General features: G+C 47.8%; 9 protein-coding genes across 9 annotated transcripts; 6 read left to right on the plus strand and 3 right to left on the minus strand.

The window, feature by feature from the left end:
* Positions 1 to 280: 280 nt before the first annotated feature.
* N7466_010738 (alpha/beta hydrolase) lies at positions 281 to 1,385 on the plus strand (the record flags this gene model as incomplete). The annotated part of the gene is made up of 2 exons (XM_057170127.1): positions 281 to 621; positions 698 to 1,385. 2 exons carry the CDS (start codon positions 281 to 283, stop codon positions 1,383 to 1,385), a joined length of 1,029 nt encoding a protein of 342 aa, XP_057015859.1.
* A 1,088-nt stretch (positions 1,386 to 2,473) lies between these two features.
* Positions 2,474 to 4,787, plus strand: N7466_010739 (fungal specific transcription factor domain-containing protein; the record flags this gene model as incomplete). The annotated part of the gene is made up of 5 exons (XM_057170128.1): positions 2,474 to 2,750; positions 2,810 to 3,258; positions 3,313 to 3,522; positions 3,584 to 3,747; positions 3,803 to 4,787. 5 exons carry the CDS (start codon positions 2,474 to 2,476, stop codon positions 4,785 to 4,787), a joined length of 2,085 nt encoding a protein of 694 aa, XP_057015860.1.
* A 161-nt stretch (positions 4,788 to 4,948) lies between these two features.
* N7466_010740 (GMC family oxidoreductase) lies at positions 4,949 to 6,966 on the minus strand (the record flags this gene model as incomplete). The annotated part of the gene is made up of 3 exons (XM_057170129.1): positions 4,949 to 5,518; positions 5,582 to 6,449; positions 6,605 to 6,966. The coding sequence occupies 3 exons, from the start codon at positions 6,964 to 6,966 to the stop codon at positions 4,949 to 4,951; spliced, it is 1,800 nt and encodes a 599-aa protein (XP_057015861.1).
* Positions 6,967 to 7,393: 427 nt separating this feature from the next.
* On the plus strand, positions 7,394 to 7,996 carry N7466_010741 (uncharacterized protein; the record flags this gene model as incomplete). Its single annotated transcript, XM_057170130.1, has 2 exons — positions 7,394 to 7,717; positions 7,811 to 7,996. 2 exons carry the CDS (start codon positions 7,394 to 7,396, stop codon positions 7,994 to 7,996), a joined length of 510 nt encoding a protein of 169 aa, XP_057015862.1.
* Positions 7,997 to 8,883: 887 nt separating this feature from the next.
* On the plus strand, positions 8,884 to 10,668 carry N7466_010742 (uncharacterized protein; the record flags this gene model as incomplete). The annotated part of the gene is made up of 3 exons (XM_057170131.1): positions 8,884 to 9,219; positions 9,295 to 10,440; positions 10,495 to 10,668. 3 exons carry the CDS (start codon positions 8,884 to 8,886, stop codon positions 10,666 to 10,668), a joined length of 1,656 nt encoding a protein of 551 aa, XP_057015863.1.
* Positions 10,669 to 13,253: 2,585 nt separating this feature from the next.
* N7466_010743 (uncharacterized protein) lies at positions 13,254 to 14,127 on the plus strand (the record flags this gene model as incomplete). Its single annotated transcript, XM_057170132.1, has 2 exons — positions 13,254 to 13,550; positions 13,615 to 14,127. 2 exons carry the CDS (start codon positions 13,254 to 13,256, stop codon positions 14,125 to 14,127), a joined length of 810 nt encoding a protein of 269 aa, XP_057015864.1.
* A 2,339-nt stretch (positions 14,128 to 16,466) lies between these two features.
* Positions 16,467 to 18,244, plus strand: N7466_010744 (uncharacterized protein; the record flags this gene model as incomplete). The annotated part of the gene is made up of 3 exons (XM_057170133.1): positions 16,467 to 16,572; positions 16,648 to 17,223; positions 17,382 to 18,244. 3 exons carry the CDS (start codon positions 16,467 to 16,469, stop codon positions 18,242 to 18,244), a joined length of 1,545 nt encoding a protein of 514 aa, XP_057015865.1.
* A 630-nt stretch (positions 18,245 to 18,874) lies between these two features.
* N7466_010745 (C-3 sterol dehydrogenase/C-4 decarboxylase) lies at positions 18,875 to 20,203 on the minus strand (the record flags this gene model as incomplete). The annotated part of the gene is made up of 2 exons (XM_057170134.1): positions 18,875 to 19,537; positions 19,628 to 20,203. 2 exons carry the CDS (start codon positions 20,201 to 20,203, stop codon positions 18,875 to 18,877), a joined length of 1,239 nt encoding a protein of 412 aa, XP_057015866.1.
* A 399-nt stretch (positions 20,204 to 20,602) lies between these two features.
* Positions 20,603 to 22,533, minus strand: N7466_010746 (ubiquitin-conjugating enzyme E2; the record flags this gene model as incomplete). Its single annotated transcript, XM_057170135.1, has 8 exons — positions 20,603 to 20,612; positions 20,667 to 21,517; positions 21,573 to 21,732; positions 21,876 to 21,972; positions 22,050 to 22,071; positions 22,148 to 22,242; positions 22,398 to 22,431; positions 22,501 to 22,533. 8 exons carry the CDS (start codon positions 22,531 to 22,533, stop codon positions 20,603 to 20,605), a joined length of 1,302 nt encoding a protein of 433 aa, XP_057015867.1.
* Positions 22,534 to 22,625: the final 92 nt, after the last annotated feature.

The following is a 22,625-nucleotide window of genomic DNA, read 5'->3' on the forward strand; positions in this document are numbered from 1 at the left end:
GGCTAGAACTACTCGAAAGAGTCCCCGACAAGAGTCAAAGTACGCATTGATACTTTGATCGAATTTGGCCCCAAGAACTGGATTTTTAGGAGATACTGCAGGTGGAAAGCCCTAGCCATACAGACAGAGATAACAACATTGAATGTGGATAAATAGACTACTCACACCCAGATGAGGTCCAAAACAATTAAAATTCCTCCGCCCAACTATATTCACGGTCCCCACCACCTAATCCACATTGTCCACCTCAAAGCTCTTCGATCTACAAGCCTCCTTCACAATGCCGATCAGCAGCGACATCACTATTGAGATCTCCAAGTTCCGCGCAGACAATATCACGGAGCCAACAAAGAAAGCTGCGGCTTTCCTGGAAAATATCGGTACCAACGGGCCCAAGTGGTGGGAGGTAGGCATCGAAAAATACCGTGAGATGCGGGAGCTTGGACAGACATCACTGCCAAAGCCTGTATATCTCCCAGAGGCTTTTGATGAATATATTCCCTCTCGAGACGCCGGTCGTCATATCCCGATCCGCATTTACAAGCCTGATAATGCTGAGCCTAGTCAAGGCATCTTCCTGCACATCCACGGGGGCGGTTTTGTGATCGCAACTCAAAAAGAGTAAGTTTTTCTCCCCCCCCCCCCCTCCTTGTTTCTTCTTCTTTCTCGTCAACTCATAAATCAAAATTTTGAATAGTTTTGACCATCGTCTCCGGGCATACGCCAACAACTGTCAACTGACGGCCATTTCAGTTGGATACCGTCTGGCCCCAGAACACCCATACCCGGCCGCAGTCCATGATTCCATCGATGTCGCAGAGTATATGGTAGATCACGGCGTAGAGGTCTACGGTACCCCCTTGCGCTTTATGGGTGGAGAGTCAGCTGGAGGGTGCCTAGTCGCTCTCACATCTCTGCATTTAATGAGATCCCGTCCTTCGCACAAACTATCAGGTCTGATCTTTCCTTACGGATTATTTGATCTTGCGCTCGGACTTCCCACAATGGTCGCATCAAAAAAGCCCCTGATGATAGATCTAGCTACTATGCAACGCTTCAATGACGCATATGTCCCGGGTATGAGCACCGCCGAGCTCAAGAATCCTTCCGTTTCTCCACTGTACGAGGACCTTCAGGCACTGGTTGGGGCATCTCCCATCGGGACGTTGCCTCCTGCCCTCTTCCTCTGTGGAACATATGATCCATTGCTCGATGACACGATCATAATGAGTACCAAGTGGAATATTGCTGGCGGGGAGGCGATCGTTAAGATCTACCCTGGCGCAACGCATGGCTTTACGGCGTTTCCCGGTCTACCTGTGGCCGATGAGGCCAATGCGGTATCCTTAGAGTTCATAAAGGGGAAACTGAGCAATCCAGTATGACCAATGGAAATTGTTCATTATTAAAGAATGAGTTGAGTAGTAGGTATAAAATCTGTATCAGGCAGCTAGGCAGTGAACAGTGAAACAGTGAAATCGTTAACCTTGGAAGACATTGGCATATGTACTAATTACATCTTTGTAGATCATAAATGATTCATAATAACAATTTAAGCCCGAGCGCTTACTCATACCTCGGCATGATCAAATGTTGGCTTCTATTAAAATTTTTGGAAAGAACTTGAATCCACCAGCTCTGAGATTTGTGCTTCTTATTCGAAACAATCGCAAGTTTACGCCAGACGAGTGACGATCCAAATTTTGGCCATATCATTACAGCCAAATAGCAAAGATCTACTAATCTTCAATAGGTATACCCTGGATCACAGTGCTACGTCACAGTGGGCCCGAAAGAGGAAACTGGTCAATGACAACTTGAAGGTGGCATTGGAATGTCATACCTTTCAGCCACAACACAACATTGCTTAGATCTACTGTCACTTATTCCAAAGTCTTTCTACATATTAGCAGTCAATACCGCCTAGGTTTGCCTGGCTTGAAGCCTCAAATTTTGATGTCTTGGACATTATTCAACATTATGCATCGTGTGGGTCTAAAAACACGACGCTGGCCAATTGGATCTCGAGGCCTGACATATAAGGTGTCAAATTCCAAGGTTTCAATGTTGCTTTGTAATACTATCAATCGCCGATTATTCTTCCCTCCACCGTTTAGTCTGTTTTCTTGTACCTACGAGGTCACTTGATCGGATTGCTTAGAGCTAAAATATGGATCCAAAATCTAATTTTGAGCCCCCACAAGACGATCTAACGGCAAAACGGAAACGCGCGGGGAGAAAGTATACGTCCCGAGCTTGCGAGGAATGCCGCCGGCGAAGAGCAAAGGTATCTAGTTCAATAGCGTTTCAATCGCCAATAACCCAAACCGGGATGAAATGGATGCTGACATGTTTCTGCTCCAAGTGTGATGGTACACGACCGGCATGTTCCCGGTGTCTTGACCGAGGTGCGCGATGCCAGTATTCCACAGCCGAGGACGGAAGGCAACCTGCGCCAAAGTCATATGTAGTAATGTTGCGCACCAGAATCGAGCTCTTAGAGCGCGTTCTGCGAAATCATGGCATTGATGCTGAGGAGTCTGTTGCAGAGCTGCTGGCTGAAGATGAGCTTTCAAAACAACCAGCGGATCCTACTAGCCGCGAACCATGCTCCGTGCCAATGGACGATCTGTGCGTCACATTTGATGGTGCGCTCACTATAGATGAATCTTTGAACTTTGACCAGGATGGCGAAGTGCGGTATTTTGGACCAACCAGTGGACGCTTGTTGTTTCAGTCTCCGGCTAATTGTGAGTCGACAACCCTTGGCATCCTATTTTCTTCATACGCAAATGCTGATTATGGATAGCCTCTCCAGTGGAAGATACAGATGCTTCCAATACCGGAGGCTCTGGGGCCACGCCGGATAATTTAGAATTGGTTTCTCCACACTGCGCTACGAAACATCATGCGTGTCCATTTGAGCCGGAGTTACCCACGGCATCTAAAGAGCTGCAAGATCATTTGATCAATCTGTACTTTGACTGGGACCAGCCATGGCTTCAGGTCGTGAACGAACAGTTATTTCGCGAAAGCTTAGCATCTGGAGGCCGATATTGCAGCCCCCTTCTACTCAATTGCATCCTTGCCGTTGGCTCTCGTTACTGTGATCGAATTGATGTCCGGACAGATCCAAATGACCCAAACACAGCGGGCAGGAACTTCATTTGCACAGCAGAGAGGTTGCTACAAAATGATCTCCGTTGGCCAAAAATAACAACAATTCAGTCTTTGGCAATCATGGGCCTGTTCTATATTGTAAGTTGCACTTCAGCAATTGGCTATGACTTCGGCTAATACTAATAATCTCAGGCAACTGGATCTGACGCTGCGGGCTGGCTTCAACAAGGGATGGCAATTCGTCTGGCTATTGACATGGGGCTTAACATGGATCCTGCTGTTCTCACAGGAACTGTTTCTCTTCCTGCCATTGAGATTGAGTTGCGAAGACAAATATACTGGGCGTTGTACTGCCATGACAAATTGTCGGCTTGCTATACAGGAAGAGTCTGCACATTGCTGGTATATTGCTATCGTTTCCTTATTTCTTGCTTTGAGCGTCGCTGACGGTTGATGAAATTAGGACTCGCAAGGCGCTGTCAGGAAACCATACCTTGAGTGTGTCCGTGACGTTCATTTGCCTTCCGCAAATGGACAACCACGAGCAGCTAACCAGAAAGCCGTCACCCAGCTGCAAAGATCAATGATCGATCTATGTCGCATCATTGAGAAGATTCTCCGTTCTTTGTAAGATACTACTATTAAAAATAACATCTGTGGATCCCTCTGACTTCCAATATAGATGGTCTCCCAAGCCACTCATTCACTGTCACCCGAGATCTGCGTTCTTTGATGCGGCCCTCCTCGAATTGAAAACATGGCACTACGACCTTCCATCAGAGTTGAAAGTCATCCGCACATCAGGGCCCTCTCAATTCCCACATGCCTACACCTTGTCAATGGTATACCACCAGGCAATGATCCTACTTTGCTCCCCATTCATAACTCACAATACTGTACAAGATTCAACACAGCCCGACGAGAACACACCGGAGGGCACACCAGCAAGTATACGATACAGAAAAGCGCTCTCAAGTTGCGGAAACTCAGTTCGGCTCATGTGTTGTATCGCACAAAAGTACCGACAGACATTTGGCAGCTTCAAACTTAGCCCTATTACTGCTACACACTGCACGTTGTCTACCGCACTTATTCTTATTGAACTATGTTGCTCTATGAAACCCTACACCAAAGCTTCTGCGACGGATGATGACGGAAAGCACCATTTACCTCCCCATGCCGCAGTGGCATTATGCTTTCAAGTTCTACGAGAACTTTCTACCTCGTGGAATATTGCTAAACGTATCGGCAGGAATCTGGAAAGGGTTTATATTCAGCGATACGGCTCTGAAAATCTCCAGTTGCCAGAAGAGAGTGGAGTCACGGGTCAGACTTTGTCGCATATGCCCAAGTCCGCTCCAATGGGAGACTTTGCCGTCCCTAATCTCGAGATCTTTGACGATATCCTGAATGGAAAGTCCCTTTCTGACGCGAAACCGCTCGAACTCGATATTGAAATGCCTGTTGCGTTTCATCAGACACAGAGTTTGAATCGAACTGGTATCCCTGGATTGGCTCTGAATTCTTCCGGAGGCATTCCGAATCTTTCAAACTCCGACGAAGTATTTGCAAATAATCTTGGATTTGCGTTCTCGCCAGATTGCCTACCGAGCGATTATAATATGTTCGATACTTTGAACCAAATGTATCTGGAAGAGAGCTGGTAACAGTTTAAAAATACAATATTATTGATATGGGTCAATTTCGTTCCGAGATCTTCATCCCAGTAACTACCTAGTAGAAGAAGGAAGAAGACTGTTGATGTAATGAAACACAACACCCGCAATCCAGGTAAATTCATGAGCCTGCTATGTCGGAGGCAATTTTTTCAGCCAACATATCTTGAAGAAAGCTCTGGAGTCAGTATCATGCCAAGTTCCTTGGAGAAGGGACACTCACAAACAGTGGATTGGGGATGGCCAGGGGGCAGAAACGGAAAGGCACTGGCATCAACTACTCTCAGCCCAGATACTCCGAACACTCTTGCACGGCTATCAACAACCGCCATGCTATCATTCTGAACACCCATTTTGCAGGTACATGAGGCATGGTATATTGTCATCATTGAATTCTTGATCACTTGAAGGATCTCTTCATCTGTCTCGACTTCGGGGCCCGGGAAGTACTCATCTCCAACAAGAATCAATTTCATTATTTCGGTGTCGAATATATCCCGAATTCGCCTGTATGAAGCCACTGCCATTCTTTGATCTGTTTCGGTCGCTAGCCAGTTTGGATTGATTATTGGCGGGTCAGTTATGTCTGCGGACCTGATAGTCACATTCCCACGAGAAGTGGGTGCAACGAGAGTGCTGACAATGCTGCCGTACTGGCCCGTCGAGGGTTGCTGCTTAAAGGGATTCGAGTAATTTCCTACGTAAGCTGCAGCTGCTAAATACTAAAAAGAATTTAGTCTATCAGTCTTTCTTTCTTTCCAATGCTTCAAAATGTAGTATCTCACCTCCACCTCCGGCCAATCAGGGGGAAACCAGGAAAGATCATTCTCATCTTCCGGTGACAGAATAGATCGATATTGTTGTGGGAGTTTTTCGAATGCAAGATAATCCGTTGATGGATTTGTCAAGAACCCGGTATGCCAAATAAGCCAATATTTTACCTGTGACAAAAGGTCATCCCAGCTTTGTGTCAGCTGGGTGAAAGTTCTCACGGCGACCGGGTATGATGGTCCAAAGAAAACATGATCCCACATATTCTGGCCCACGCCAGGACGGTCGGCAATGACCTTAATCCCGTAACGGTTAAGCTGATCGGCAGGACCAATTCCCGAAAGCATGAGAAGTTGTGGAGACTGAAAGGCCCCAGCGGAAACTATAACTTCCTCGGTTGCTGTCAACGTGTGTGTTAAAAAGTGTTTGACTCTTACTCCGACCGCTCGGTTTTGGTTGTCAAACAGAATTTTGCTTGCCATAGTCTTCTGGTATATTGTCAAATCGCCTAGATGTGTGGCCCCAAGAAAAGCAGATTCGGAGCTGCTTCTTTTTTGATCCGAGGCCCGGATGGTCATCGCGCAGAACTGGTGGCCAAGAAGAAATCCACTATTGAAGTCTTCTGCTTCAGGGATTCCGGCTTCCGTGAAGGCCTCCTGTACCCAGGACGAAAATGGCATGGGGAATTGTGGATACGATACGTGCACTGGCCCGCCAAAGGCACTAAAAGCAGATTCCTTGTATAGGGTCCTGACGAGTCTCGTTCGATATTCGGGACGTGTGAAATTTGGTGTCTGTTGATAGAATGGGAGGACATTTTCGAATAGGTAGCTTGGATCGTCGGTGACTTCTGCCCACCTCTTCATGGCATCCTTGGATGGTCTGCTGAAACGTCAACTTCAAGCGAGGTTGTCACTCCTAAAGATCCTGACCTTTGGTATATCATGAAGTTCACAGCTGATCTGGGAATAAAAGAGAAAAGGTCAGCCTCGAGCTCCTGCAGGTGTCTCCAAGCACTACCACTCTTATTCACTCACGATCCACCCATACATTTGCCCCTCGGGTAATGGATGTCACGAAAGCCTGTGCCCGCACCGCCATGGACCACGAACCCCCAGTCGACAAAGGACGAGATTTTAGGATCAGCCCCAATCCCTAGAATTGCTGCCCCTGGGACTTGAGCAATAGGGTGCTTTATTTCGTAATAGCCGCCCGCCTCCACTAGCGCAACACGAAAGCCGTACTCGACCAGGCGTGCAGCAAGAGTGATACCCGCTGTGCCTCCACCAACCACCACATAGTCGAAAGTTGCATTGAAGGGGCCCCAAGTGGTGAAGGCAATGATGCTGAGAAAGACTGCTAGGATTGCCCCTGCCAGTTGAGAAGTGGAGAGGACCATTGAGTTGAAATATTTCAACCAACAGTTGGCAATTCAATTAGAAAAGGGAAATTTGGTGAATTGAAACATCTTCGATATCAGTAAATTTCAGTAACCTGATGCTTTCCCATTTGCTTTCCCTGATGCTTTCCCTGTTGCTTTCCCTTGTTTGGTACGCCGGTATCTGGGTCGTGCCTTCCCAAATATGGCGGTGAGGCTTGTTTGTTATGCTGGTGATTTTTACTACGTTGCCAGTGGGTACTATCAGTACTATCAGTACTAGCAATACTAACAGTAGTAATGATTCAGTATGCATGATTCCGGTTTGTTTGTACTAGTACGTATTCAAGTTGTTTCCAATTGCTTGACCACTGGGCAACAGTTAATCCATCAAGTGGCCTCACTACCGTTAGTCAAATTAAATGGAAACCTTCCTTCAGTCATCACCATGGCGAAATCAGAAAACCCTGCCATTAAGCTAATCTCCGCTGATGCGAGCCTACTGTTCGAAATGGAACCTAGCTTCTTCGAAACCTTCCCCGGATTTTCTCATCACCCGAAGAACCCAGTGAGCAAGGAGTTCGAGCGCTTGTCTACATGGAGAGGCTGGCGGACTGGATCCGCCAAGTGGAAAAAAAACTGGAATCGTTGCATCACCGAGCAGTACCACTCACTGATTGGAATACGAGTCAATGATCTTTCAACTTGGCAACAGATGTGTCGGAAAGTCAACCTTGACGGCGACTTTCCATCGATTACGAAATGTCGGAAGGTGGGTCCTATGTATCCCTGTGAGGCTGCGACCTGTCATGTTACATTTGTATGGCGAATCAAGCTAAGGATATGCTTTGCATATTCAATCTAGGCCCTAAAGCGAGTCTATGTGAACATCGTTGATCTACTGGAATGCTGGGAAGACGAGAAACATCCTCGAACCTTCAAAAACGGCAAGGAATTGTCCGAATACTCTCATTCGCAGAACAAGCTCTTCAGCCGCTCGCTTGCCAAGCAGGACAAAGTGTTGCGCACCTTGCTGAGGCATATTACCTAGGGGTCTGGTCTGGTGGCTTGTATCCGGCCTCTTTTCCCTATCATATGTCAATCCCTCATGCCGGTCTTTGCCGCGGGATATCTGCTAGGCGGGATTGATGATTCAAAAGAGGCGTTTTTATCCTGAGAGCTTTTCTTTATCATTTTCTATCATTTTCTTCTTGGGCTTTTTTTGGATCCTTTTTTTTTTTTTGGCGAACTCGGTCTAGTCCCGAATCTTGGAAAATCCCCATCTCTTTATCTCTATTATCTAAATCACACGATCCTTTGCTGCATGTGGCTTTTTTTTCCCCCTGCCAAAGTGCGAAAGGCTAAAGCAGGAGAGTAAGCACCGAGACAAGGATTCTCAACCCCCTAAATGCAATGCAATTTTACAGAGTAGGAAGGTCTTTGCCCGTTAGCGTTCAGCCCGATAACGCTTAACCAATAGACAACGATTATTGTAAATTGGACCCGCCATGAACCTCGGCCTCTGATAGGTCAAAATGAGATCTCAAGCTTTCTTAGCTCCATGTGGTTCTGGTTGATGCTCCCATGGGGTGAGTGGTCCTCGGTAAAGGTAGTCAAGCCAATGATAAGTTGGCGAATGACGGGAAAACCGCGTGCTGGAACCTGGATCTCGACGTTGCGGGTCAGGAATGCGAAAGCCACCAAAGCCACCAAAGCCACCAACATGCCCACGTAGTTTTTCAACCCGGTTGATTTCGGGGTCCACCGAATATTCGGCCCGTGATTGTCTCTCTCGTTTTTTTCTCTCTTTTGGTTTTTCCTTGTTTTCTTTTTTCTTTTTTCTTTTTCCTTTTTGGCTTTTGCTTTGCTACTTAAGTCTTCCTTACTCCCTTGTCAACTGCCCTCCCAGCCATTACTACTCCAGTAAAGATTGCAATCATGACGGAAATCACTACCGCGAATGCGGACGGTCTAAACGAACTTCGGAATCGTCATGGCGCGCGACAGGTTGAGATTGTGGGCCCAGATGGGCAACACAGAAAGATCGCTGTTGCCGATCTGACTGAAGCCGACAATGATCTCGCTGTCAAGTTTGGTTATAACCCGGTGTTCAAGCGTGAGTTTGGATATTTGGCTACATTCTCATTTGCAGTCAGTATCAGTGGTGTGTTCGCAACCATCATGACCACCATGTCCTACCCGTTGGAAGCGGGTGGGAGCAGTGCGGTTGTGTGGTGTTGGGCCATTTCTGGTGCTGGCTGTATGTGTATTGCGGTAAGTGGGAACAAGACCATGCATGACCTTTCTCGCTTATCTACGGAGATGATGGGAACTGACAAAATACTGTAGTGCTCTGTGGCTGAGTTGGTTTCTGCTTACCCAACGGCCGGTGGATTATACTTCACTATCTCTCGTATGGCGCCCTCAAAATGGGTCCCCTCCATCAGCTGGGTGACCGGTTGGCTCAATCTCATTGGTCAGGTTGCTGGTGTGGCTTCCTCTGAATATGGCGCCGCGCAGATGCTTCTTGCTGCAGTGTCTATGAGCCGTAACTTCAACTATACCATTACTACTGACACCACCGTTGGTGTGATGGCTGCTTTGACCGTCGCCACTGGTGTGGTTAACTCCTTGTCGACCTACTGGATGGAGAAAATGACCAAGTTCTACGTCATCTTCCATATTGCTGTACTTGTGGCATGCGCCATTGCCCTGTTGGTTCTGACAAAGGATAAGCACGACGCAAACTATGTTTTCACTCACGTTGAATCGAGCACTGGCTGGACACCCATTGGCTTCAGCTGGCTGTTTGGCTTCTTGTCTGTTAGCTGGACCATGACTGATTACGATGCAACTGCTCACATTACCGAGGAGATGAGCGAACCTGAGAAGAAGGCACCCTGGGCTATCTCCATGGCTATGCTCTTCACCTACGTCATCGGATTCCTGTTTAACATCGTCCTCTGCTTCTGCATGGGTGATCCGACTGAAATTCTCAACTCCCCGATGGAGCAGCCCGTGGCACAGATCTTCTACAATGCTCTTGGTAAGGGCGGCGGTATGTTCTTCACCATTGCCGCTCTCATCGTCATCAAGTTTGTTACCTTCACTGCTATGCAGTCCCTTGGACGTACTGTTTTTGCCTTCTCCCGTGATCGCATGCTGCCTTTCTCCAACGTTTGGACCAAGGTCACTCCCTGGACCGGTACCCCCTTGTATGCTGTTTGGATTTCTGTCTTCTTCTGCATTGCGATCAACTTGATTGCATTGGGATCTTACATTGCCATCAGCGGTATCTTCACCCTCTGTGCTATTGCCTTGGATTGGAGTTACTGCATTCCTATTCTCTGCAAGCTGATGTTTGGTAACTTTGAGCCCGGTCCCTGGCACATGGGAGCTTTGAGCCCTTGGGTGAACGCATGGGCCTGCCTATGGACTCTCTTCGTCAGCGTCATTTTTGTCTTGCCTACCGATATGCCTGCCTTGGCCGCGAACGTATGTAACAAAATCCACACCCTCTTTGCTCTATTTGCTGACAGAGACCCACAGATGAACTACGCCTGTGTCTACTTGGCCGCCGTTCTGCTCTTTGCCCTGGTGTATTGGTTCATCCGCGGAAAGGCCGTTTACACTGGCCCAGTCACCGAGGCTATTGCCGATGATATGTCTGAAGAGGAAGTTGTTCTGGAAGACAAGAAGAAGGACCACGGTCCCTCTGTCTAATCACATGCACTGAAACCCCCACCAGCGATCCAATGCGACATATCAGCCACCCCCGCAGCTTGAAGCCAAAGCGACCTAATACCGCCCATATACCCGGCATCCAAAAATACCCGCCCTGGCCTTTGCGACATGGCCCTCCCCCCTCGCCCCTCGCCACAATCCACAACCCACGATTCTCAATCCTAATCCACGTTCAATCTGTGCGACACTTACAATTGCCCTTGCCCTTACTCACAATCCCAATCCTGACCCATGCCACGACGCATACGACACCGCCCATACGGTATATACCCAGGATTATTCAGATTGCGATGCGGCCCCTCAGCATCGTATAGTCACACCACACCATTACCGCCACCCCCACTTGGAATCATCCAAGTGGCCTTACCCTTTGCGACAACTTTGGCCAATGCGACATACTTTATCGGGAAGAGTAAAGTGTTAGATGGATAGCGAGATAGTGGAAGTATTTCATGCTCCGAATGTAAATAATTGACCATTCCAGACATTCATGTACCCCCCCAAAAAAAAGGAATTCTTCGATGTGAAACTGGGCTCTTGAAGCCGCGAACGAGTCGCCGCAAGGTTGGAACTGGACCCAGAACTGCCATGATAAGGAATATCAAAAGGGGATCTAAGATCCGATCGACGCTTCGAGACCACCGATATCTCGCCGAAGCGGGGAATATCCGCGTGGCCCACTACGCACCCACCACCCATGCGACATCCAGAAAACAGATTGATAACGCTGCACGCCATATCAGAAGACCCGCCCCCAATCACCCTGGGCGAACTTATCTGTCAGCCCCGTGTAATTGATCCTGACAAGGACCAGCTTTCCCTAATGCCCAGCAACCACTTCAATATTCCGAAACGCGATTGAACTCCACCAAAGCCCAATGCCGAATGCCGAATGCCCATACCAAGCCCCGTTCCAAGCTCGCTTCGACTTTCCCATTAGCAATATCCACCCGATGTTGATGCTGGATTGGATCCCAGAAGGAATATGCCCATTTGCCCTGATACGGAAGCCCGTCCCCGAATTTCGTCCCTCCTTCTTGAAAGGGAAATTAATCTCCAGCTAGAGCCTCGTAACTCGGCGAAAATACGTTCACGGTCGCGACTGGGGTCTCGGTTTTCAAAATCGAGTTTCATCTCCAAGTTCGGCTAGCCGCAAGTGCTCCAAAAAATGGCGCATCGTAGCAGATTACGCGCCGCAACAACGGATTGACATTTGATGATTGGGTTTGATGCCAGTCTTAAACTCATCTCTTCCAATGAAAGTCATGTCAACGCGTCGGAAAGTTCTGGGGGACCTGCAGCCACTTGCTTATGTGCGGATTTGGATGAGGTAAGCAAGGACAAACACAAGTCACGACTCACGACTCACGACTCACTCGGAGTCACAACATCATAGCCAATCGCAAACGCAATCTCACCGACACCGTCGATCAAGAAACCATACAAAACTCCCTGCATCAATTTTAATTATATCAATGAAGGGAATGACGATATGGGTTGCCGGTAAAGGGTTATTTGAATGCCGAGGGCCAATTATTGTCGGCGTGATGACAAGAAAGGCCTTTCCTAAGTGACGAACATCCGTAAATGACAGTTCGTTGCTACATATGATGTTTTTGGCCTGATTATGACCATGGGAAATTTTCCACGGGTGAATCACATCCCCCTCTACCCTCCTTGACATCAAGCTTGGAATGACCGGGTGTTTCCAGACTCCACTACTGTGTTATTCAAGGCTCTTATACTTGATAGTAACATCGGATAATCTTCCCTCGGACATCACATTATCCAATAACAAGTTGATGGCTCTGTTAGTAGGCACTTGAATTGCTCAGGTGGGTATTCAATGTTCTCAAGTCCGATCCCTAGGCATCTGGGCAAGTACCTACCAGTCTAGTATGAACATGGCCAGGAACCAACCCAGGTAGCAATGACATTTTTCAACGAAATTGTTGAATTAAAAAAAAATTCGTTCTCTGTTTCTTGCGCGGAACAAGGTTCTAAGAGATGGGGTTTTAAACGGATTTTTCAGTCATCTTCTAGGCACTTCAGAGAAGAGAATGTTAACTTGGAAGTGAGAGCAGAGAAAGGGTAAATCGATCAAAAGATGATTGCTTGAAAAAGGACACCTGGATATTGCTGGAGAAGAGAAAATATTAACAGAGTGCCAGTGAACTTGAAGGTATAGCCTCGGGAGCACTTGAGCACCCGAGACCTACTATCAGACAATGAATGACAAACCTTGGAAGGATTCAATGGTTGATATCGTAGTAGATTAACTAGCATGATTTCCTTGAACGGTTATATCAAATGTCGCATTACTCGCGTATTAGAGGATCCTTTGTCTGAGGTCGGCGCAGCTGTGGTCACGACTCACCCTCCACCTGAGCTATCTGCACCTGTGTTTTCTTTCCTTCCATCTCTCTCTCCTTCTCTTTTGACCTCCATCCCCATCCCTTTCCCCTTCCCGTTTCCATCCATCCTACCCATTCCCTTTTGTCTACTACCTCAGCTTCTTTTTGCTGATTTCATTGCCACCCGACGCCTCATCAGGCTTGCCCACCATGCACGAATGTGCAAGCTGTGATGAGGTGTTTGATTATTACGATGATCTCGAAGAGCATATGGAGGATTGCGGCCACTGGTTTGAATGCGATACATGTACCAAGACCTTTCGCAGTCAACGTGCCTGCAATCAACATATGGATGCCCTGGACCACCATCTAATCGAATGTGAAACGTGCACTCGTGAATTTGGCAGCCAGGATGCAGCCAATCAGTACATGAATGACAAGGACCATTGGGAAACTTATTGTGTCCCCTGTGGTCGTCATTTTATGAATGCAAACAATCTTCACATGGTATCTCCGCTCTTCCCCAAGCTTTCCTACCGCAACAGAAACACTAATGAGCATACCTTTGAAGCATCGAAACTCACGAGTTCACCGTGGTACCAACAGCCACTGTCCCCACTGCAACGCTGCTTTTGTGACATCCAGTGGTGTCAATCACCATCTCGAGACCGGATCCTGCCCTAACGCTCCTAACATGAACCGAGAATCAATTCTCCGGATTCTTCAACAGAGCGACCGCCGAGGTTTGATCACCAATAAGCAAATCAGCTGGCACAATAACGAAGAGAGTGAGAAATGCGTGCCGAGCCATGCTTTCAACGGTTCTGGCTGGGAGTGCTACATCTGCCACCGCGAGTTCCGAACATGCCAATCCTTGACCCAGCACCTGAACTCGCCGATCCACGCACAAAAAGTTTATCACTGCCCCAACGGGTCCTGTGGGAAGGAGTTCGTTTCTTTAGCTGGTCTGTTTGCTCACTTTGAGAGTGAGTCTTGTGGGTTTATGCGATTTGAGCGAGTACAACAGGTGCAGCGCACTTTGAACAATGCGATCATGGGTCGCCGACAAATTACCGCCATCTGATCCAGGCTATGAGCGGTTGTAATGGTCGAGGGTATGTTCAGGTGTGCTAGGTGTGATCAACTAGGTCTGATCTTTCTAGGGATCTTTCTGTATTTTTTATTTGGCTGTGTATGCAGAGTCTTTCCACACCCGATTTCAGTTAGCCAAAATACTTCAAAAACGGGTCTCTTTCGGTGTCTTTATCTTCGTGTTTTCAGGAACTACTGGAGCCAACCAAACAATACTCTGTAGACAGTCACAAGGTAGGTCTCTAGCAAAGATTTCAAAATCAACGACGACATTTTCATCCCACAGAGGCTATTCAATGGCATGCTTCTCTATACATCTGCAGAGGTGTATACGTCGACCAACAGCGACAGTTGTTTAGAGACCGAGTGCGAATTGCGGGATCAATTTGCGATATACCGTGGAGACTTTTTTTGCGATGAAGCGCTCAAGTCGGGAAACGAGTGAGATCATGCGTGGTTATGTGGCGGTGTAAAGTTGGTTCTGCTTATTCCACATGTATGATGTGAGTAGATTGTAAGTACCAGAATATGAAGAAAGAACGAATACGAAGCCTGCGATTGAAGTTGAAAGGGTTTTGGGGTTTCTCTGCAGCCATAAAACCCCCCCGCAGAGGTAAGTCGTAGGTAAAAACCAAATGTGTGGCGAGTTGCGAGGGCGACAAAGGGCGACAAAAGGCGACAAAAGGCGACAAGAAAAACAAAGCACAAAGCATGCAACACCCCCCCCTGACCCACCTTCGCACAGTCGCCGGAGCTCCCACCTATTCTACACGCACTTGATCCTTGCCACTAACACTAACACATGCAACACAATTCCAGACCATGCCAAGCCCACAAATTTTCTTTGCCCAACGCTCCGATCCAATCAATTCCGAGACCCGGACGAAGCCAAAAAGAAAGTCTGAACTCAGCTCCGGTGACCGTTCACTTTTCCACTTTCATTTCCGACAGAAGAAAGAGAAACGGCCCCAGTGGCACTTGAGTCCCAAGGTTATTTAGCTCCGTCACACACAAAGGACCGATATACATATCTGCTTCACGGGGTTTGTATCCACAGAAGATCAGTACGGGGGCCACCTTTCTACTATGCGACTTCTCATTGGCTCAATCGGCCCCTTTCGAGACCATTACATATATTCTCTACATCCACTGCATCCACTGCATCCTGCCATGAGATTCCACTTATGACTCCCCCAGGCGGCACGAAATTTTTTCGGAGCGGGTACATGTACGCAGTCCACGCCCCGTACACAATGTCGCTCAGCAAGTACTCCTGGCGTGCTGCATGCGATCCACTCGATGCCATAGCACGCGTTGCTGGTCAGGGGTGTTCCAAGTGGATCGATGGTGGCCTCGAGGCAAATATCAGGAATAAAGTACGGAAGATCCCAATACTACTCACGTGTCTTGGAAGATTTGAAAGCGATTTCAAGGATTCGTGTAATCGAGTGCCCATCACATGCATCCAGCTCGCTCTAGATATCCTCGCGACTCGGTTCCAATGGATGAGATAGGATTCAGTGGCTTGTTTGATACAAGAGCCCCCAGAATAGTATACAAGGTCACCTTGACTGACCAAAGTCAACATTTGAAAGTTCTGACTTTGTTTTCAGTGTTAGCCGACAGCCGATGCACATGTACATGTTCTATTATTGGTCAGGAATGCAAACGGTAAGGTCACTGGCAGTCATGTAATAGCTCATTACCTTAATCTTTTCCCCATAAAATAAAGCAAGTTAAAAATCACGAACAAAAAGCCACGGATTAGCATTCAGTATATAGAAGCGAGCGAAGCGATCGACCCGACCACCCGCATGAGGTCATGCCGTAAGCCTGTGGGGAAAAGAGCTTTTGGTCAAAATGCGGAGAAGCGGGAGATCTGGGATCGTATGTCAAGTTCCTTAGTAGACTCGACTTGATGTTTTCCAAATAGCAATGTTTATTTAGAAAAAAAAAAAAAACATCCAACAATCTATAAGCAAAAAAAAATCCCCGTCCGTAAGCTTTGACCAGACCAAAAAGCTTAGCTGCAGTAAGAGAAGTCGGAAGACGTGTTCTTCCATGGCGTGCTATGGCGAAATCGACGGGCGACGGTTGCGTGCTGTAGATCCGCGCTCAGCCCCGAGATTGATTGACTTTAAAGCCACAAGTTTTTTTTTATAAAGAAATGTTTATATCTAAAAAAAAAATAGAGCTTAGCTTGCAAGTTCAAGAATTTAAAACCACTTGCATTTCTCTTTTTTTTTTTTTTTTACTTTGTTTTGTTGCTTCTTGTTCTAATGCGTACCTGAGCTCTTTTTCTCAACAGTACAGAATTGCACATTTACAACCATGGGGCGATTAAATGGTACCAAGCTCGGTGCATTCCGAGCCTATTTCCTCGGTTTCTTTATTTGTCTCGCTGGTTTCTTATTTGGATATGACACCGGAATTGTTGGTAAGTCATCTCTATATACGATCAACATTCAAGTATATGGAGGGTGAAGTTGACTAACGTGACACCCGTCTTTAGGTGGAATCCTCGAGTTCAAGTCCTACATGAGAGATTTCGGTTACACCGATGAAACTACCGTCGATGCAGTAATGGTCAGTCTGCAGAATGCGGGCGCATTCTTCTCGGCCCTGGCCGTCTTCTCCGTATCCGAGCGCTTCGGCCGCAAGAAGACAATCCAAACCGCCATGGCGGTCTTCTGCTGCGGTGTCATTCTCCAGGTTGTCCCCTCACATTCGCTCGTCTGCTTCTATATCGGCCGTGTCGTCTCCGGTGTTGGTCTCGGTGCTGCGACCGCTGTCGTCCCCACCTACAGTGCCGAGATGGCACCCAAGGAGATCCGTGGTATGCTGGGTTCCGGTGTACAGTGGCTCTTCGCATTGGGTGTCATGACCAGTTACTGGATTGATTATGGCGTGGAGCAGACCTTGGCGGGACAGTCCAAGGAATGGCAGATCCCCGTTGGTCTGCAGTTGGTCCCTTCGACCATCTTGGCCCTGGGTCTCTTTACTCAGCCGGAGAGTTGCCGCTGGTTGGCAAAGAAGGGACGCATGGAGGAGGCGTGGCAGAGCTTGACCTGGATGCGCGCTGATGATGGTACGATTTGGCTTGTTTTCTTTTCTGTCTTTTCTGTCTTTTCTGTCTTTTCTGTCTTTTCTGTCTTTTCTGTCTTTTCTGTCTTTTCTGTCTTTTCTGTCTTTTTTGTCTTTTTTGTTTTTTGGGCCTATTGATACTAACTCAACATCGCTCCTTAGGCCCCGCCGTCAAAGCCGAATTCCACGAAATCCAAATCGGTCTCCAAGAAGAAGCAAAGGCCACCGAAGGTTTACAGAAGAAGGAACTCATGCAACCCGCAAACCGCTACCGACTCCTTCTGGCAGCCCTCATGTTCTGCGGCCAGCAATGTACCGGCATGACAGCCCTAGCCTACTACGGCCCACAATTCTTCAAGATCATCGTCGGAAACGACAGCAGTCGCTCCCTCCTCGTAACCGGCCTTTTCGGAGCCGAGAAGTTTGTCACCGTCGGAACCTATATCCTCTTCTTTTCCGAGATGTGGGGTCGCAAGCCGACACTTTTGGTCGGCAATGTGCTCATGGCATGCTGCTTCATTACCGTGACAGTCGTCAACAAAACAACCGACTCCCTAGACGCAGCCGGCAACCCCTCCAGCGCTGGAATCGCTACCGTCTTCATGATCTTCCTCAGCAACTCAATCTACCAGTTTAGCTGGGGTCCTATTCCCTGGCCTTACACCACTGAGATCTTCCCCTCCCGAATCCGTGAGATCGGATCCTCGGTCGCGGTCTCTTCGCAGTGGTTGTTTAATTTCTTATTCTCACTCACTACACCTTACATGATTAAGGCATGGGGTACATACACTTTCCTCTTCTATGCCGGTTTAGATATCGTTATGGCCATCTCTGTTTGGTTTTTCGTGAAGGAGACGAGAGGCAAGTCCCTTGAAGAGATGGAGAGTATCTTCCACAGTGCGGCTGCCTTCGATGTGGAGATTGCTCGTCATGAAGGCGAGGCGATCCCTGATGACACCTTTGCTGCACTTGAGGTGCATGGAAAGAGTCCCGATACTAAGAAGAGTCATGACTCCTCGGATTAATCGGTGTAATTAATGATTTGTGATGGTTTCTCTTTGTTTATATGACTTTATCTCAATATATTGAAGCCGCAGGATTGGCTTTACTTACCAGAACTCTTGAGTATTCATTTTGGCCCAGAGCTGCCTGTAGTGATTCGAAGGTCCTTTATACTTTAGTAAAGACATGCACTGGAGTTCCAAACCTCCAGATGTCCAGAGCTGACATTTAAGTTGATTTTCAAGCCTGTGCCTAGGTAGGTACATATAGTACTATGATGTCGTATTTAGCCGCCCTACCCCCTAGGTACCTCCCGAGTCCAGAAATCTACAGCCCTGCACACCCACATGCACATGTAAGAGGTCTTCCGAGGGTCCCATTCATCCATGGATTCTGAGCTCTATCATGCCGTGTGTGGATACCTACTATCTAATAGGTACATGCTAGGAAATATTTCATTGAAATCCATGGGGGTTAGACTTGCCTACCTGTGTATTGATGTAGTAGGTTAAAGATTTAGGTAACACTCCTCCTAAGGTCAACGTCCATAATCTTGAAACGCATTTGGACGTTGAATGATCTCATTTCTCAAGGCGAGCCGCCACATTATTAGATACAGTACTATCAACAATACTTTTCTGTAAACATGAAACTTACAGAGCCTTCTTCCCTTCACCCTCGCGCTGCTTCTGAACAACATACCCGACGGCACGGGTGATACCTTCATCAACAGGGACGATAGGCAGGTAAGCAAGACGGTACTTGGCCTTCTCAATAGAGTAGTACCGTGTCATGCATGAGTACCGCACCATGCGCTGAGTCAAACGAGGGGTCTTTCCAAACACTCCCATAACAGTCTCCGCGATGCCACCAATAGTACCCAACAGACCCTCAGGCAAAGCCCAGACCTCATTCGGTTCGACAATTCGGTCAATAAGCGCCCACATGGCACGGGTCGCATCCCAGAAGTAAATAGGCGAGTCGTTGGTAATGTTGAAGGCCTCACCATCAACACGCTCATGGTCCAGGGGCCCGCCCTGACCGGACTCGTAGCGAGTGTAGGAGGCCAGCAGGCGATGCGCAGCCAACATGTGAGCATAGGCAATGTTGCCAACATAAGTGAAGTCAAATAGGTTATCGTTATCACCGAGCTGCATCTTCAACACGGTGGCGGAGGCCTTGGAGCCATGCTCGAGGATCTTGTGGGTGACGGTTGTATCCTTCTCGCCCAGAATACCAGCCGGGCGGATGGCGGCTGTTACCATTCCGGTGGGGGATTGGCGGTTATATTTGAGGACGAGTTCTTCGGCATCGGCCTACAGGAAATAGGAGGTTAGCTTTGTTGATTTTGATCCTTGTTTTAATTTCCCTCGCGGTTTGGAATGAAGTTGGTAGTTTGTACGTACCTTGGTCTCGGAGTAATACTCCTTCTGCAGTGAGCCACGAATAAGAGGCCACTCCTCGTTCACATTGATCAAGTCGCTCTGGGTATCGTGGACGACGGAGCTAGAGCTCGTGTACACGAAAGCCTTACACTTGCCACCCCAATCCCCGTGCTCACCACCAGCAACCTCAACCAAAGTCTTGGTCCCCTCCACATTAACCTTGTACAGCAAAGGCTTATTTCCATCCAACACAGAGGGGGTCGCAGTGTGAATCACGACATCGGGCTTCACAGCACGGAAAACTTCCAGCATGGACTCAACAGAGGTAATATCGCCATCATAATAAGTCGCGCCGGGAAGACGATTATGCGTCGTGCGCAGATCCACGACAGAGACCTTGGCCTGGTAATTGGGAAATCGGGAGCCAAGTGACGGGACCTCGAAGCGCGCATCACCAGTAACCTTTGGCAGTGCGACGCTGGGGTCTGTCTCGGAGGGGAAGTTCAGTAGGTGGTCAACGATGTGCCATCCCAGGAAGCCACAGCCACCGACGACAAGGACATTTCCCAATTCCAAATTGCGACGCTTTGCGGTCATTTTGTATGATTGACGTTAGTGATCGGGATTGCGCAAGTGTGGAGTGAAAAAGGGGAGAAACTTGGGGCGGGATCAGCTGATCGTGCTGATAAGTGTTATCGTGGTCTTTTCGAAAGCACTCGGAAGGTCTGATATTTTGGAATCATTCATTGCTCTACAGCTTGACTTTCACGAAGATTTGTCATTGATTCGGTAAGAAAAATATGCTAACAGTTTTAAACAAGTACTAGTAACTCTTGATACGTTAACTGGCTCAGTGTAGCAAGTGGCTAACAATAAGTGCTGCTTTCCCGTCAATCTTTCCACACCCGCGGATTATCGAAACCAACATCGGATGTATAGCGAACACATCTGGCAATGGCTGGGCTGTGTTAAATCTGGCCGGAGTTCTCTGTGGGCTTAAAGCTTACTGCAAGAATTAGCGTTTCATGGTCATTTCGATTCTGTGAAAAGGACCACATACTCAATACTTTCAGTCACGCATCGACGAAGTCGTCGAGTGTACAATCTCTTTTCCTGAGGCGTGCCCCAGAAAAGCCGTGTATTTTCGCCGTTGACAGCCATAAGAGGATTGTAAACGGGGCCAGTGTCCTCTAAAGCGAAGAGTATGCCCTCGATGTGGCGAACCATCTCAGGTGCGTACTGAGGAAGGTATGCCAACATTCCATCAGAGGCTACACGCACATGAGGAATTGGATTATCCAGATAAACCCGGGGCTGAACTTTGGGGTGGTTGGGGCTGATGTGGATATTGATCTTGAACACACCCTCGTCCAACGGGGTACCCGCTCGACCGAAATAGGTCATGTACCACAGGAACGGGTTATCATCGACTAATCCCACATTGAACACTGCCTGCGACCGCACGGCCATTTGTTCAACAACGGACTTCATTTGATGCCGCAAGTTGAACGCCAGATTAGTATCTTTCTTGGCGAGCTCAAGGCCGGCAGTGGCCCAACCTTGGATTTCTTGTGAGACCGCTTTCTCCAATATCTCGAACCGAGCCTTAAGGCCATACCAGTCCCATCTTCCTACCATTTGGTTGCCTGGATATTCAAACTGAGTTAGGGGGAAAGGCGTGCTTCGACGTCCGCCAACTCCTCTCGCGATGCCTGCTTGAATCGTTTTCATGTATTCCTCTCGGTGCCATAGGAAGCGTCGCTTGCAGTAATTGATAAACGAGCCAAGTTCAGAGCTCGGTTTGCCGTCTTCTCCCTGTCCAAACTTCGCGTGTCGAAACGGATCTTGGGAGATACCCATTTCACGTTCAAGAGGCTCGATCACAGTGAGGCGCAAGTTTTCATGACTTATCTATCACCGCTTGTGTGAGTCGGGGTAGTATGTGGCCCGTGGGTTGATTGCCTACCTTGGCATTGTAAGTATCAATGTTTTCTTTGTCATCGGATTCCTCGAAACCTGGCTCCAGCCGATACGGATTCTCAGCCAGCAAGGTCTGGATTGAAAGCAAGCAGGACTCAAACCCCATGGCTTGAGACCATTCTTCCTGTGGCGTTCCGGGCCATGTGCTGCGGGTTGTTAGTAAGTACAGCAAACCTGGGAAGGAGTGGCAAGATGGTATTGTATTTACCCAAGGATAGTTCTGGTTGGAGAATTCAAGCCTTGTTAGTTCTCTGTCTTTCAGGGAACGAACTTCGGAACTCGCACTTACAGGCAAATTTTGCCGTCAGCATAGATATTTGGACCAAACCGAGTCATTCCACTGTTAGTATTGAGCAATTTCACAGTTGGTGGGACTGCAGGATACGCTGGGCAGTTTTAAAGTCCAAGGTCAGCAATCACGAGGTCACCTTTCCATCAGACTAGTGGATGGTATGCTCCGTACCCTCAGTAAACACAAGCGACAACTTTTCATGATTGATAATGGTTAGCACTCGAGTTTGAACCTTGGAAATGTGCTTTGAGACACATGGACGAACTTACATGATAGAATCCGAAGGCATAAGGTGTCTCGGATGGGCCAATAATAAGAGCTTTGATCTCGCGAACATTCTGTTCGTTGTAATCAATAGCCATGGCTACATGTACGAGTTTCCAGGTTAGCTTGAATGCGAACATGGAAATATACCATACTGTACACGTATATGTATATGTATACTATGTATTGGCCTGGGCACTGCACGTGGGCATGCCCTGAGGGAAGACCTCGAGAAAACGGTGTGGCATAACGTACCTAGCTGATCATTCTTTTCAAACAGAGTGAGTTCCTACATATTTTCAGTTTCAAGGTCACCATAACAAATTCAGTGAGAACCATGGAAGTGAACGATACATACCCGAAGGAGGCGCTTTTGGCATAGATTAGACATCCTTATCGCACGTGACCGGCGATTCTGATAGCGAAAAAAAAAGACAACAGGGCAGTAAAGACTCAAAGGTCAAGGGCCGTTGGGAAGAGAGT

The sequence above is a fragment of the Penicillium verhagenii genome (genome assembly GCF_028828195.1).
Source record: "Penicillium verhagenii strain IBT 33310 chromosome Unknown utg000012l_segment0_segment0, whole genome shotgun sequence".
Classification (NCBI taxonomy): Eukaryota; Fungi; Ascomycota; class Eurotiomycetes; order Eurotiales; family Aspergillaceae; genus Penicillium; species Penicillium verhagenii.